Source organism: Rhinatrema bivittatum, chromosome 1 (assembly GCF_901001135.1).
Source record: "Rhinatrema bivittatum chromosome 1, aRhiBiv1.1, whole genome shotgun sequence".
Classification (NCBI taxonomy): Eukaryota; Metazoa; Chordata; class Amphibia; order Gymnophiona; family Rhinatrematidae; genus Rhinatrema; species Rhinatrema bivittatum.
Genome location: NC_042615.1, coordinates 682547016 through 682564444, shown reverse-complemented (window position 1 = coordinate 682564444; position 17429 = coordinate 682547016). Strand labels below are relative to the sequence as shown.

The window sequence follows — 17429 nt, the reverse complement described above, 5'->3', positions numbered from 1 at the left end:
TGGGCTTAACAGAAGGAGATGCAATTTGCTAGCCAACTGGATAGCAACTCCCAATCTATTCCTGTCAAAAGAAATGAAAAGTTGGGTGGACTGTCTATGGGCTTCTGACCACTGCAGGAAGGTTAAAGCTCTCTTGCAATCCAAATTGTGCAGTGCTCGTTCGCCTTGCAGCGAATGGGGTCTGGGAAAGAATGTTGGCAGTATGATTGACTGGTTAAGATGGAAATCCATCACCACCTTAGGCAGGAAATTAGGGTGCGTACGCAAGACCACCCTGACATAATAAAAGTTTATATAAGGTGGATAAGTCATTAAGGCCTGGAAATAGCTGACCCTGCATGCTGAAGTGACCGCCACCAAAAATATGACCTTCCAGGTCAGGTACTTTAGATCACAGGAATGCAGCAGCTCAAAGGGAGCTTTCATCAGCTAAGCTAGCCCACACTGAGGTCCCAAGCCACAGTGGGAAGCCTTAGGGGAGGCTTCAACTGAAACAGGCCCTACATGAAGCATACAACTATAGGCTGTACAGAGATGGGCATACCATCTACATATTGGTGGTATGTGCCAACTGCACTCAGATGAACTCTAACGGAGTTGGGTTTTAGGCCAGCCTCCAACAGGTGCAGAAGGTAATCAAGCAGTTTTTGTGTGGGGCAGGAGAAAGGATCTAGGGCCTTTTGCTCACACCACATGGAAAACCTCCTCCACTTCAGTCTGTAGGACTTTCTAGTAGAAGGCTTTCTAGACGTTACCAGGACCTGAGACACATCTTCGGAAAGATCAAGTGGCTGCAGAATTAATTTCTCAACATCTAGGCTGTGAGCGACAGGGCCTGGAGATTAGGATGCTGCAGCCTGTCCTGATCTTGCATGATGAGGTCTGGGGAAGTCCCCAGACTGATCGGTTTCCGGAAGGACAACTCCCAAAGAAGTGGAAATCAGGCCTGTCTCAGCCAATGACGATCATAGTCCCTTGGTTCTGTTGAAGTTTCAGGAGAGTCTTCGTTACTAGAGGAATCAGAAGATACACGTACAGAAGGCCCTTGCCCCAATGGCGGGCAAAAGCTTTCGAAACTGGATTGCCGTCTGATCTGTATAGGGAGCAAAACTGAGTCACCTTCCTGTTGCACGACAATATGAAAAAATTCACATCTGGACTTTCCCAGAGACAGAAGATCCAATTCGCCACCCACTAGTCCAGGGACCACTCATGGGGCCTGAAGGCTCAACTTACTCTGTCTGCTATCATGTTCTCTGTTCTGGCCAGATACATAGCCAAGAGCACCATCCCGTGGACTGGGCCAGGGACCAGATTTGGACTGTTTCCTGACACAGGAGGTACGACACTGCGCCTCCCTGCTTGTTGACATACTTCATTGCTACTTGATTGTCTGTCTGAATCAAGACTATTTTTGGTGGACAGCCAATCTCTGAAAGTCCATACAGCATACCTGATCGCCCGGAGCTCCAGAAGTTGGCGGACCACAGACCTTGGGGTGCGGAGCCCATCTACATGAGCACCCCAACCCAGGTTGGACACATCCATGGTAAGGACAATTTGGATGGGGGGGAATTTGGAAAGGTATTACTTGCTCCAAATTTGAGAGAACCTTCCATCAGTACAAGGAGTCCTGGAGAGATGGAGTGATGTGGATGCGAGCCTAGAGGTCCTTAGTGTCCTGGCACCACTGCGACCTCATGGTGCATTGGGCTCTGCACATGTGTAAACGTTCCAAGGGAGTAACATGGATGGTTGCGGCCATGCAGCCCAACAGCCTCAACATTTGCCGAGCTGATACCTGCTGGCTCTGTTGAATCACCTCCGCTATGGACGCTAAGGTGAGTGCCCTGGAGCACGGGAGAAACTGAACCATGTCTAGCAGGGTTCCTATAAAGTCAAATTGATTTTTTATTTTATTTATCTTATTTAAAAGTTCTTATATACCGCCTCCTCCGAAGTGGTTTACAAAGAAAATGTACATAAGATTCTGAAAAACAATAAAATAGAATAAATCAATAAAAAACATAAAAATAGAGATACAATAAAAATACATAAAACTAGAAACAATACTGGCTAAATAGAAATGGGTAGGGAGTCAGAGAAAATGAGGATTCGAAAAAATCCAAAGGAAGCACATTAGGGAGGTTAAGGGCTAGAAAAGTCAGAGAAAGAGGATTTGAAAAGGTGTGTTTTGACTGCTTTTTTTTTTTTTTTAATTCTTTGGTGTCAGTGATAAGCCGAATGTGAGCAGGAAGAGGGTTCCAGATAATAGGGCCTGCAATAGAAAAAGATCTTTCATGGGTAATAACGAGCCTGGTGGATTTTGGAGAAGGTACCTATAATAACATTTGATTTTGAGATCTTAGAGCACAGAAAAGGGTGTATAAGTGTAAAGTGGAGGAAAGCCAGCAGTTTTTATTGTGAATTAAGTTATGGATAATCGTTAGCAGTTTGTACTGGATGCGTCAGTTAATGGGTAGCCAATGCAGATTATATAAAACCGGGCTGATATGGGCAAATGATTTGATCCCAGAGAGTAACCTAGCGGCAGTGTTTTGTACAAGTTGAAGCAGTTGAAGTGATATAGTCAGAAGGCCTGTATAAAGAGCATTACAATAGTCTAAACCAGTGAGTACAATAGACTGTAAAACTGTCCAAAAAGCTTCATGTTCTAGAAGAGGTTTAATATATTTTAATATGCAAATTTTGTAATAAGAGGTTGAGGTAACAGGCTAAGATGGGACTTCAGGTATTTGATGAGGAATCCTAGGGACTCCAATACCCGGATGGTCAAGTGCAGGGACTGTTTTGCCCCTGCCCGAGAGGTGCACATGACCAGCCAGTCATCCAGATAGGGGAAAACATGCACTCTCAGCCTGCGGAGATGTGCCCCCACCACGGCCAAGAACTTTGTGAAGACACGTGGGGCCGACGCTAGCCCAAACGGCAACACTCTGTACTGGAAGGCTGTTTTCCCACCACAAATCTGAGAAACGTCCTGTGACCTGGGAAGATCTCAATGTGGATGTACACATCCTTTAAAATCGAGGGAGCATAGCCAGTCCCCTTTTTGTAAGAGGAGAATAATGGTGCCCAGGGAAACCATCTTGAACTTTTTTATTTTTCTAGAAAAGTGTTCAAGGCCCTCAGGTCTAGGAAGTACCTGGAGTAGAATCCCTGCCCTCTTTGCCTTGGTGGTATGGGCTTGACCGCTCTGGCCATTAAGAGGGAGAAGAGCTCCATTCCAAAATGGGCACGGGGGGAAATTTGGTGGTTCACCCAATAGATTCAATTGGTACCCCTGACGGACGATGGACAGAATCCACTGGTCTGAAGTTATACTGGGCCACTGATTCGCAAAGAACTGTAGCCTCCAGCGTCTTGGGTACGGGCGGCTGGCTTATGCTCCCAATGATCCAGTCAAAACCTCATCCCGGGATTTGGCTGGGGCGCTGGTTGAAGCTTGGGAGCTCGCTGCTGCCTCCGTGAATGAGAGCAAGGGGCAGGAGGATAATAGTTCCTCTGGCGGTAGAAAGGCTTCCTCTAACCCAGCCTCATAGACCGGGTCTGAAGTGCTTGTGGAGAGATGCTGCTGTAGGTTCTCAGGATGATCCTGCTGTTTGGAGTTGGGCCACCATGTCCCTCACCTTGCCTCCGAAGAGATTCTCTCCTGTGCATGGCAGGTCAGTGAGTCTTTCCTGCACTTCTGGTCAGAGATCCAAGACCCGCAGCCATACCATTCTGTGGGCACTGATTCCCGCAGCAGAGACTCTTGCTGCAATTTTGAAAACATCGTAGGTGGAGCACACCTCATGTTTTCTGTACTCCAGGCCCTGACGCACCTGCAACTGCTTCCAGAGGTTGCAAAAGTATTGGCTCATATAGAGATGGTAGGAGTTAATACAGACAATGAGCATAGCCCCCTGAAAGACTTTCCTCCTAGGAGCATCCAGCACTCTGTGATCCTTTCCTGGGGGCGCCGAGGCACGGGTCCGAGAGCACATGGCCCTCTTGAGATTCGACCACCACCAATTGGTGTGCCAGCTGACACCTTTCGAATCCGGTAGTCTGTTGGACAAGGTAAACCTCATCTGTCTTCCTGTTCACAGGAGGTGCTCCCTAATCCTCAACAGCAACTCCTTAGAGATCTTGCGTACCGGTACCGCCACGATCTCTTTAGGAGCCTCTTGTGCCTGACATCCTCCTCAGTCATCAACTGAAATGGGATGGCTTCTGCCACCGCACTTACAAACCCTGTGAAGGTCAGGTCCTCAGGAAGAGACCTTCTTCATTCCTCTGGAGGAGATGGTTCTGAGGGGAGACCCTCTGAGTCGGATTCCACAGTGTCCTCCTCCCAAGGGTCATAAGGGGCCTCATCCTCAATGAAATCCACAGGGGATGAGGCCCTGGGTGCTCGGCCTTCATCGAGAGGCATAGGCGTGCCCGCCCCGGCAAAGCTGGATGGGGGGCTACAGGCCATGGTGGCACCGCCGGCCTCAATGGAGCTTCCTCCTCGGAGGAACCGGCAATGAGCACCGCATTGGTTGCGGGAAGCACTGGTGCCCCGCTGGGCATCAATGCCTTCCCAGGAACTAGCACCAGCTGGGTTGGTAACATACTGATGAGTACACATTAAGATGCTCCAGTAGTGACCAAGTTAAGGAACCCACTCTTTCTCGTTATTATCGGCAGCTGACCCAGGGCTCCCAACAGGAGACGAGTACCATTTTTGTTGAACGTTGGAATCGGGATGAAGCCTTTTTGGTGACGCCCCGCATTTTCCTGTTTAGCTTACGAAGTGTTCTCCGGCTTACTGGGAACATGTACTTTCGGGAGATGCATCTCAAATTTTTAAGCCAGGCTTATCTGACCCCCCAGCGGGCGTATAAAGTGGGTATTGTAAGCACGGATCAATGTGTACGCTGCCGGGTGGGGCTGGGGACCATGGCTCATGTTTTCTGGGGTTGTCCCCAAATAGTGATTTATTGGAGGCGCATCGCTCAGTATTTGGGAGGGCTGGTGGGGGTTACTTTACCTATGTCTCCATATCTATGGTTACTGCATTGTATTTCTCGCTTTTTGGTGGCACAGCCTGGTCCACGGATGTTGATTCAGAAGGCGGGTCTGGTGGGATAGAAGATCCTTTTGTTGCATTGGTGTGATCCGGACCCACCTACCTTCTGGACGTGGAGGATTCATTTCCATAAACTCATGCAGATGGAGGCGTTTCATGCGCGGACTTCAGCTAAGCGACGAAAGTTTTTCCTGTTAACGTGGGAGCCATATCTGCAATCTCTGCCCCATAGGGCACGTAGTTTGGCTCTAAATGACTCAGGGTGACTTTTGGGAATGTCTGGATGGTTTTGAACTGCTCTTAGGTTTCTGGGAGGGGGGGAGGAGGGGACACGGGGGGAGGGGCGGGGATTTCTCTGAAAAGAGTGTTCAGATTCCATGGAACTTGATGCGCTTTGATAGTGTTTATATGTTAGTCACACGTCTTACAGTTCACCTTTCTATTTTGTTGGTGCAATCACTCAATAAAAATATATTGAATACTAAGATGCTCCAGTAGCACTTATTTTATTTATTTATTTATTTAACATTTTTTATATGCTGCAGTTCTAGCAACAATGTTGCTAATCCCTTCGGTTTACAAGTAACTTTGGGATGACATAACATATGTGTGTCTTACAGAGAACAGGAAGTATGAACTGGGATTGGTTAAGATAAATATAAATATAAATAACATTAAACAGGATACGATAAAACATTTTAAACAATGAGTCTAACATAACTAGCGGTTTGCTTAACAAGTAGCAGTCCTGTAATGTGTCAGCAGTCGTAGGGGGGATGTGGTGTATATGAATGAGAGAGCACAGACACCAACACCGTCAGTGCCACCGGCTTGATGTCCTGCAATGCCCTATTAACCATTAGTTGGACTCTGCGCGCTAACTCCTCCTCGAAAGTTACCAATGCCAAAACGGACTGGGAGGCGGAGGGGTGGCATGATCTTTCTTGGATCCTCGAGGTGGATTAGTGACTGACACCAGAACCGGGGGAGACAGTCGCAGACCACCAGCATCGATGGAGGGTAGGCACTCCTTACCAAGGGGTTGCTTCGGGAGAATCATGGCTAGTGCCAGTGCCAACCTGAGCCCAACACCATGCAAAGGCAACCGGTGCCGATGCTTCCTTGGCTTCCCTCAGTGGTTGGCCCAGTCTTTCCCTGGTGCCGAGGTCGAAGACTATGAATCTAATGCCCTCGACCTGGAAGAGACCGACAGGGGCTAGTCCCTAGCGCCCCATCTGCTGACGGCATCAACGGAGTGGACGGCCCACCGATGTTGATGGTTCGGTGTCCATTGATGCGGCTCCTTGGTCCTTCAGCATCGATGCCACAGATACAGATGGCTCTGACTTTCTCACCCCACATGAGCTTCTCCATCTTGTCACGGTGAATGTGACGTTCCTTCGAGGTCATTTGGTCACACAGGCAGCACCCCAGATGTTGTGTGATGCCCTCAGACAGAGGATGCACACGTCATGTGGGTCTGTGATGGACACCACCCTCTGGCACTGAGGGCATTGACAAAATCCCGAGGCCATGATGAGACGAACTGAAAGGGGAGAAGACAACAGAAAGATGCGAGAAAAACCCTGAAAAAGAGTGGAGAAAAGTTTTCCAAAACTTTCTACACAAGAAAGAGCACAAGGCGAAAGCTCCACGAAAGAGAGAGATTGAAGAGGGACCCTCATGTGGACGTGTGGTATAGAGCATGCCAGGCATGCTCAGTATGCCTAGTCAAAGTTCTAGAAACTTTGACATAAGTTTTCCATGCCGGGATCCATCCAATGTTGTCACCCATGTGTGAGGACTACCTTCCTGCTTGACCTAGAACAATAAAGCTGCATGCATCAATAAACCCTTCAGCTGGATCCCTAAAATTAACTCTATGACATACTCAGATCCTGCGAGACACAAGAATATGCAATATACTTAGCTCTAAGGATGGCCGCCAAGTTCTTAAATGTTTCAAGTTATTGTAGTTTTAGGTTAAGCATATTCATAAGTACTCTATTTTCTTTCTTGGTATAATCTTATAATCACTTACCTATAGGCCCTTCCGCACATACCATAGTTTCCAGCACCATAGGAGCCGCCAATAATTACTGTAATTTTAGGTACACTGGCACAAGCCACTGCTGTCACCATCTTTGCACCATCCTTCGCTATTCCTCCAGCTTCATACTCTCTACCAACCATGAAACCTGGAGCACAATGAATGAACAGAAATTAGCAGGAACTTCCCTTACCATACCATTGTTAATGTGTGTGTGCGAAACATGAGCCAATAATAAATGATCTTCCATCTCTTTTTGGCTTGGACTGGCCATTTCAATTGTATGTATAAAAAAATTTGCTTGCATTGCTTCAACAATAAAGTTCTTTGCAAAGAAACCAAAATGAAAATGCAGACAGAAATAACAGGATGCAGCATGCAATATTTCCAGTGACTAAAGGCTGTTTCTTGGCCAATGCCCCAGGCAAATCGTCTATTGACAAAACTATATGAGGAATAATTGAACAGCTCTCTTTAAGGGCAAAACATTTATATCATAAATAAGTGCAGTTCTAGGAACCATACCTATCCTGAAGAAAACAGGAGTCTTAGTAGGGTGTGATATCTTTCAAAGGATCAACCAAAACAATGTTGTAGTACATGAGCTTATGAGACATTTTTTCTTCAGAAGCCTTACAGTCACATCTCAAGTAGGGGACCTGTGGGGACTCAAAAGCTCACATGCAACATTTTTCTGTTGGCCCTTTCCCAATCTACTAACACTACAGGGATAAATAATAATTTAGATTTATTTAAAAATAGTTGCCCCCATCTGCAGTGGAGTTGAATAATAGGGAACTGTAGTAGTTTGGGTAAGATATTGACTGTGCATTGGAAATGATAAATGGAAAATGATTTTGGGCATGTTGCGTGAGAGTACAACCTTCAGCTTCTCTTACTTACTCTTATTTTATTGCATACAGCCATCTGGATACCTGTTAGATCTTTAACTTAATGCATCAATAAGTGCTGGTTTTGTGAGCTTAAAACTGGAACTTTTTCCTCCCTATGCTTTTTTTTCTGTGCTGCAGTGTTAAACATAAGAGCATAAGAAATTGCCATGCTGGGTCAGACCAAGGGTCCATCAAGCCTAGCATCCTGTTTCCAACAGAGGCCAAAACAGGCCACAAGAACCTGGCAAATACCCAAATACTAAGAAGATCCCATGCCAGTGAAGAAGGTCCATTAACACCATCAGACAATGACACCTGAGCAATCGCTCCCTGTCCTTCCCTGCCGCCAAGCAGATGAGCTTCTGTATCCTGCAAGGCACTGCATGTAAGAGAGTCTCTTGCCGGCTACATAGCAGCCAGAGTTAAACCTGTCTTTTTCTTCTCCAGGGATCAGACAAGTCCTCTTAGCTCAGCAGGTGACAGGAGCCACTAAAACGTACCTCCAGCAACTCCAGCTTCTCTCCCAGCTGAGCACAGAGCCATCATCAATGGTGGGACAAAAGTTGATCTTCTAAGAGTTATGGGAATATTTAGCTAAGTCAAGGTTATTCTGATGTGAATTGCTCTGGGTTCATCTACGATATGCTAAGCTTTAATCATTATAAGTGCATGCTGTATTAAGAACTGTAGTACGAGTTTCTTAGCTAAGAGGCATAAGTGTTGTGTATTTTTCAGAGTTGTAAGTCTGAAAATAAAGATCTGATTCTGAGATAAACACTTGTCTATTCATGAACTTCTCAGATCAGGTATAAAGTAATAAGTGGTAAGTTTCTGAAGAGAAAAGGTGAGGGGGAAATGGGCATTCTCCTCCAGGCTACATTATACGCTTAGAAATCCTTACACTTCCAAAATTATCATCAAGAGATACTGGAAGCTCCAGCTACCAATACTGACAGTTAATTATCCTCCCCGAGAAAGCATATTAATGTATTTTCCTCCTCATAGCAAAAATGGAAAAGGGGGCCTGAGGAACATATTTATAAGGGATTCCTTTTTAAGCTGTTGAATTTGTACATCTCCATGTGTTGCCTTGGCTCCCACATTTGGACAATGAGTACATGACACCTGAAGCAGCATTGGCATTTCCAATTAAAAATGACCATTTAACACATTGCATTCCTGCTTGCTTAACATAGATGAATCAGACAACAGAACAGAGGCTGTGCAAAGAGACTTGAAGAACAATGAATAGCTTAAAAACTAGTTGCCCTTGTACAAGTGGCCCCAAGACCCCTTTTTCCTTTTCTTCTAAAAAAAAAAAAAAAGGGGGGGGGGATATCTATCATGATGAAAAAGCCGCTTTTGTGCCCAAATCTAAATGATGCCATTTGAACAAAGTTCTTAAAGCACTGAAACTAAAGAAAAAAAGGGTTTTCCTACCTGTAATGTTTTGCAAGAAAAGAAGAGGAATATTTCGTTGACAGCACAACTGAATAAAGTGTGTTCCCTGTGAAGAGAGTAAATGTTAAACCATGAGAGCCTGCAGTGCCAAAGGATCATCTACAATGTACTTGCTCTAGTAAGCTCGGTCAACATGCTGAAAAGAACATGAGAAAATAAACATGTTTAATCTATACACCTTGTGTGACAAAATGTAGAACATTATATTATTTGCATTTAATACCTAAAGATCTTACAGACAGCCCTTCCACTATAAACAGGAACTAAGCGGTTTTTTTTTCAGAGAAAGGGTGGTTAGATACATGTAACAGGCTCAAATTGGAACTTCCGAAGACAAGAATGGGAAGAGAAATCAAGGTGACAAGGGACAAGTATATAGAATCCCAATGTGCAGTACAATTGTACCTCTTCCTAACCATGCCCACATGCTCCTCAAGGATAGATGCACAGCAGCTTGTACAGGCCAAGGACACCACATGACAGTTTTTCAATGAAAATGGAAGAACGAACAATGTCCTATATTCTTTAGAATGGCTACCAGTGACATGCTTGTCTTCAAAATCCCAAAACTTCAGAATTACTTTGAAATCCAGATATTCAGACCACAACTGTGAATGTTACTTTCTAAGGTCCATATTCAAAAGCCATTTAGACGGATAACTTAAAAGTTATCCGTCTAAATGGCAAAGTGGCATATTCAGTGGCTTATCCGGCTAAATTCAAGGGCATTCTAGGGGCGGGCGGGATATGTTTTGGGGAGTGGCAGAGTTAGCCTGATAATATATCTGGCTAATTCTGGTCATAACATTGACCTGTTCTAATGTTAGCCTATTAACTTTAACAAAGCTGGTATATTCAGCAACACGACTGTGCCACTGAATATACCCTGCTAGTTAGCCGGTGAAATTTATCTGGCTAACTAGCTGAGCCACACAGCAGCTGAAAATGAATTTCTCTGTGTTTCCCAGAACACAAAGCATTAAGGAGCTTTTGATGATGTTGGGTTTAACATTCCTCTAATGTCAGTTAAATGTAATTGCTAATTTGATATGAAATTATGCAAAATAAAATCACACAGGAAAGTCAAAGATATTTTAAATATAATAAATTTGAGTACATGACATTTTTAAGTGAATAGTGCAGATCACAACTGCCAGACCTGTTGGCTATTTGTGCCCAAAGAGAACATTGTACACTGAAATTTACTCTGAAAAATATCAAAATTTATCATTATATTTCAAAGCATCATTTGCCAAACATTCATTTCAGGGCTATAAACATTTTTTTCTCTTTTCTTTACAAACCTTTCATAAAATGTCATCTCCTTCAAAAACAAATATTTCTATAAATTAAAGAGTTCATTAATCAATAAAATTAATTAATTTAAGCTATTACATAACATCTTAGTGCTATCCCTAAAACCCACATATTGTTAACCCTGAGGACACTTGGAGGGACCTCCCAAGCACAGCTCAGGCCTGCTTACACCTGCACACATGCTGCTGAACTTGCTTCTGGGCAAGCTACACCCTGGTGGTTTCTAGGAACACAGATCCCACAAGGGTCACAGTTCCTAGAAATGTAACTACAGCCCAAATATACAAAAAAATACCAGTATCATCAGTCAGTCATAGAGATAGAGCTAACAAACTAAAAATTTTATTAATGAACACTAGGAGCAATGAACAGAAAAAAAAAAAAGATATAATTTGTAAGCAGCCAGCAGGTAAAACAACAACAAGGATTCATACAGTTAACACTAAACAAAATCCACTGTACTTATTTAGTACCATGGGAGGTTCAGAATAGACTTCCCCACAAGGATGAGTACAACTAGGACAAAGCCTTTGCACAGTTATGGTACCTCTACACTATCAGCTAAGACTAGAGAGTTCTTGTAAGTTCTAGGCTAGTCCTCACTAGCGCTAGTATTTTATAATCAATTACCCAAGGCTGCCCTTTCAAGGATGTGTACAACTGGGACAGGGTCTTGGCACAGACATGGTTCTGCACTGCCAGCCAAGACTAGAGTTCTTGTAAGTTCTGGGCTAGTCCCTCCGAGATCTAGTATTAAATAACCAATTAGCCCAAGGTACTGGGCTAATTAGCTCAAGGTACTGTTGTACTTGAAACTGGGGGAGGGAGTTATACATTTTAAGCATTACTTTGAGATATGCAACATGTTAACTAGTTTAGTCCAAGCTGCTAAAATCTGCAAGCAGGAGTTAGGCTGCCTATCAGTTCAAGAACTGCAAGGGAAAGGAGGTCTAACTGGGGAAAACAAAAGTCCCAGGGCAAAACAAAAAATCACAGGGCATATAGAAACTCCTATTTTGCCCCCTAAATGTTATAAAAACATTCTAGACCCATATTGGGGCAAAGGTGAAAAGCACTAAGATTTTCCAGAGGAATCCCAGATGACCATGGCATTTTAAAAAGCTTTTTTCTCATGACGTTTTTCAATGAAAATAAGATGAATAGTATAAAGAAAAAACTAGCAGAAAGGGCAGCAAGATCAGTCAAAATGCTTCTTCATCTATAGGGATTTGTGGAATTGCAGTGCAGCAATTAGTCAAAGCAATGACATGGAAGCAACTTCTTAAGAGATGCAGCTTTAATACTGCTCAGCCATTTCAAATCCAAGCATGATGTAAGTAAATGTGAGATAAAAAAATAATCTAATATGGAGAGTTTAAGATGACTTAATTATGAATGTATATGAAAGATGCCTGAATGGACAGTACCAGGGTTGAAGCCTTGATGACTGGTTAACAAAAAGAAAAACTGGTAGACTATCCAAAAACAGTGGAAGCAAAAAATGTTTTACATCAATATAAAAAACAGAATCAACTTTTCATTTATGATGCAAAACTGCCACTCGGAAAAAAAAATTTTTTTGAATTGAATTAAAGGGTATCAAATGGACCAGTCATAAGTTATATTTATATTCTTGACCCTATGTCCTGACCATCATGTGCCTTACTGTCCAAATTCTTCTTTGTATTTTTAGTGAAAGCATAAATACATCACTATTGAAAAACTTTTCCATGTAAAAACATGTATCACCAAAAACAGTTTCAATGTCCCAATGGACGCATCAGCGAAAATCCATCCAAACTGTAATTATTTTCATATTCCAGTAAGATGGCTTAAATTTCTTCTATTGTAAAATTACTTTCAGAGATGTTCAAAGACCCCGACATCGATGTGATCCATGTTGATGTTAACCATCGATGTTTCAGCTGAAGCTATCATGTTTTGGCTGAAGCTGCATCAGGGGACCTGATAGCCTCAGCTGAAACGATGGTTAACATGAACATGGAACGCATTGATATCGGGGTCTTTGTACATCTCTGAAAGTAAGTAATTTGGATTTACATGCATACCTTTTCGATTTTGAAAAGTATGTGCATCATTTTCTTGCAAAATCTCCCTGCACAAATTAGCTAGCTGATATAAGGAAATGCAGTAAGTTTTGCTGGGATATTTTTCAAACCAAACTTATAAGCATAAATTTGCTTTGAAAAGAGGGGTAATTTGTGCATGTAACAACCTGCAAATCTATGCGGGCTATTGCAAAATTAACCCCACCACCACCACCACAATAGTGAGTACATCTGAATTGCCTATTATCATTGGTATTATTAAAATTTATCTGCCTTTACAAAAAAAAAAAAAAATCACCAAAGGTGGCATTCACCATTTTGAGATAATAATCAGCCTACGGGGTATAAATCAATGATAAATAGAATATACATTATAACATAGCTATGGAAACCAATCAGCATGGATGTGAACTGGAGTAAACAGGATTCCTGTTCATACCCGGATCAGTCCAGACTCCAGGGATTATCATGCCTCCCTTCCAGTAGATGGAGACAGAGTTTGTTTCACTGGCACTGGCATAGGCATGTAATTAAGAGTGCCACCTGCAGTCCTCCAGTATTTCTCTGTCTCCAGCAGATGGCAGAAGTGCAATCCCTGCAGTCTGGCAAAAAAAAAAAAAGAAGGAGCACGAGCAAGGGGTCAGGGACCCTTGGTTTGTCTTGTTCTTTCGCCGCCCAGGGTGGTGTATAGCTGGTGGGTGGGTCAGGTTCCCCCCCCCCCCCCCAAGAACAACTTGAAGCCCAGCAGCAGCTCTTCTGTCAGGGAAGTAGTTATTGTTTCTTTGCTTTTTCTTTTCAGTAACGTTTAAACCAAAAAACCCCAAACCTTTTAGCTCAGGGGTGGCGAGGTTTTTAGCGGCCAGGAAGGCTGCACTAGACTTTGGCAGGGCTGCGAGAGGTTTGCTGAGCGGCGATGTTGGCCGCGTGGCACAGCAGTGCTGTGGTTTGCCACATGGTCGGGCCGCGTGGTGGTCTGAGCACTTCATGTTTGCATGTCACATGGCAGTTCTGCTGCTCATGTGATGATATGCAAGCATGCGGGCGATTATCGTGTGCTGGTCTGTGCTCCCGCTGCCTCTCCAGAGGGGAGGGCGAATCAGGACTGCCTGAGGCCGCATCAGCGGCAGCCAAGAGCGAGATAGAGCGTGGGAGCACCTGACAAGTCAGTGCCCCCCCTCCCCCACCGGACCTGTTACATGAGGCATATTTGGCGTGAACGGCAGCAGCCAGGCAGCCAGACCATGCTCAGAAGCCGGGGATTCCAAGGCCTGCCGGTTCTGGGAGTCAGGTTCTGCATAAGGCGACTAGGGTTCTCAGGCTGAGGACATGCCTGGTAGTCCAGATATAGACCCTGAGGAGTCAGATGGGGCTCCACAGGTTTCCAGACCTCCGCACCCTTCTGGGCTCAGCAGCGATCTGGCTGAACCAGATATTAACCTGGATGCTCCGGACCCAGATAGTTGAATCAGATGCCCATGGCTGAAGGGGATGGTGCATTTACTCCAGAAGGAAGAGTTGTGGCCCTTAATTCCTCAAATTCTGGAGGAGCTTGGGATCAAAGTTCCTCAAGAGGAATCTGACCCGGAGGGTGTGGACCCGGTCATGGATGGCCTGAGGGGTCCAGCAAAAGCCTTTCCCTTTTCATAAATCTGTGACAAAACTTGTCATCAGGGAGTGGGATACCCCTGAGACGGGCCTCAACGTAGACCAGGCGATGGCGAAGTTGTATCCGTTGCTTGAGGACATGCTGGAGTTGTTGGCGATCCTAAGGTGGACGCATCGGTGTCTGTGATCACTAAAAAGGCCACTATTCCTGTGGTGCTGAAGGATGTGCAGGATAGAAAGTTGGGGATTTATCTCAAGAAGATATTTGAGATGTCAGCTCCGGGCATTTGGGCTGCTGGGTACAGTAGCTGGGTTCAGCAATTACAGACGAGACTGCTATCTCCGTCTGAGGCTAAGCAAGCGGAATACCTGGAAGCGACAGCAGTTTATGTAGCGGATTATCTGTATGACATCATTAGAATGTCTTCCAGAGTGATGATGTCTGCGGTATCAGCCAGGAGGCTCCTTTGGCCAAGGAACTGGTCAGCGGATGTTTGATCTAAGACTTGTTTAAGGGCATTACCTTTCAAGGGCAAGCTTCTGTTTGGGGAATTCTTGGAGGAGCTCATGAAGCATCTCAGGCTTTCAGAGGATAAGCCCAGAGGAAACAGGAGTTCCTTTTCTGGGCGGCCCCGGTTTCGATCAAACAGGTGGTTTTGGCCGAATAGGACTTCAGCGGGAGCTCAGAGGTAAATTGCTGGGAGGCAGCAGTAGGCCTGGAATCAGTCCATTCGAGGCAGCAGGCAGAGACAGCCTCGGTCAGGGCTCTGGTGGAGCCAAGTCTTCCCAATGAAGCAAGGCCAGTCCGCTCCACTCTTCCTCTGATTGAAGGTTGTCTGGCTCTATTTTACGAGGAGTGGGCCAAGGTCACGTCGGACTTCTGGGTTCTCAGCATCATAAAAGGCAGTTATGTGTTAGAATTCTCTCATCCACTGCGGGACTCGACAATAGAGGTGGTTCAGGAAACCATGGACCAGTTGCAAGCTCTGGGAGCTGTAGTTCCCGTTCCGTTGTGGGAACGAAGGACAGGAAGGTATTCCATATATTTCATGGTTCTGAAAAAGAAGAGGTTCTTCCATCCAATTTTGAATCTAAAGAAAGTGAATATGGCTCTCAAGCTTCCCCGTTTTTGAATAGAAACTCTGCGTTCAGTGATTGCAGCAGTGCACAAGGGAAAGTTCCTGGCTTCCCTGGACTTGTCCGAAGCATACCCGCACATTCCAATCCACCCAGATCACCAGCGGTTTCTCCACTTCTTGATCCTCGGGAAACATTTCTAGTTTTGTGCCCTTCCATTCAGATTAGCGACAATGCCTTGAACGTTCACCAAAATGATGGTGGTTGTGGCAGTGGCTCTCAGGAAGAGGGGCATCTTGGTTAATCCATATCTGAACCACTGGCTTATTCGGGCGAAGTCGGAGATTCTTAGTACTCAGGCAGTGGCTCAGGTCCTCCAGCAACTGAGGTCCCTGGGATGGGTGGTGAACCTGCCGTAGAGTCATCTCTCCCTGTCTCAGGATCTAGAGTTCTTGGGCGTGCGATTCGACACTCTCGGATGAGCGTATTCTCAAACTGCAGAAGCAGGTGTGCAGGCTGTTGGAAGCTGTAGTTCCCAGGGCTGGGATTACCTTCAGGTGTTGGGCTCAATGGCCTCGATATTGGACTTGGTCCCTTGGTCATTTGTGCATATGAGGCCTCTGCAGCGGTCCCTTCTTTCCCAATGGTACCCATTGTCGGAGCAGTTCCATCTGCCTCTCTCACTTGAGAAGCCTCCAAGATGGTACCCTCTTTTCATCCAAAGCTGGTGTCCACTTTCCATTTGAATCAGACTGTGGGGCTTCCGGATTTGAAGGTGTCAACTCCACAAGCTAGAGAATTATGTTGGTTGGATGTGAAGAGAACTTTATTACGGTACCTCAAAGTCACCAATGGTTTCAGGTTGTTCAAACATCTCTTTGTGATGTGGAGCGGTCCTAGGAGAGGACAGAAGGTTTTTGAAATCCACGATAGTAAGATGGTTGAAAGAGGCAATAAGCTCGGCTTATATCTGTAAAGGCCGTCGGATTGAGGGCACACTTAGTTAAGTCTCAGGTGACTTCCTGGGCAGAGCGTCAATTGGGGTTGCCACAAGAAATTTGACAGGCAGCTACCTAGAAGTCGTTGCACACTTTTTCTAGACATTATCGTTTGGATGTCCAAGCCCCAGAGACTGCAGGTTTGGTGAAAGTGTCCTTCGAGTGGGACTCTCCCAGACCCACCCTGGTTAGGGAAGCTAAGGTACATCCCAGGAGTCTGGACTGATCTGGGTATAAACAGGAAAGGAACATTGATTCTTACCTAATTTTCATTCCTGGAATACCCCATACTGATCATGCTGATGTATATAAGCTGTAGAGGTGGTGAAGATTTCAAGTTTGTTCTCCTGGTTTGGAGTTATAAAGCGAGGAGTTATGAAATGAAAAGTGTTCTTTCAAAGTGGGTTTTACCTTTTTTCCCCCTGCTTGTCTGTGGGACATTGTTAGCATTTCGTTAGGTTTGTTATGTGGTGAATCTTGGCTTGGGTACAGGTCAATACTGGAGGACTGCAGGTGGCACTCTGGGTTATATGCCAGTGCAACTTTCTCTGTCTCGATTTGCTAGAAGGAAAGCATAATCCCAGGAGTCTGGACTGATCCATGGTATTCCAAGAACATAAATTAGCAGGTAAGAACCAATTTTCCTATAGGAAAGAGAACCATTAGGCAAAAAACAAGACTGCTCAAGTAAACAATCTAGAGACCAGGGGCCAGGTATATTAGTTCAGATTCATAGTGGTAGCCAGTGGGGCATCTGTGAACCCACCACATACTAATCAGATGCTGACATTTGTTCCCAGCTCTGTCCAGTTACTTCCCAGTATCATGTATTACACTGTGAATGATACAGACAGATGTACCATAAAAAAAATTACTGATTAC

The 17429-nt window shown here is 44.8% G+C and overlaps 1 protein-coding gene across 2 annotated transcripts in view; it reads right to left on the bottom strand.

Moving 5' to 3' along the window:
• The window catches only part of MCCC2 (methylcrotonoyl-CoA carboxylase 2), a 137684-nt gene that overhangs the window by 20839 nt on the left and 99416 nt on the right, over positions 1-17429 (bottom strand). For both annotated transcript variants that reach the window (XM_029574605.1, XM_029574594.1), the window contains exons 13-14: positions 9461-9527; positions 7119-7275 (exon numbers count right to left, since the gene is read on the bottom strand). In XM_029574605.1, the coding sequence (XP_029430465.1) occupies positions 7119-7275; positions 9461-9527 (224 nt within the window). The remainder of the gene's footprint in view (positions 1-7118; positions 7276-9460; positions 9528-17429) is intronic.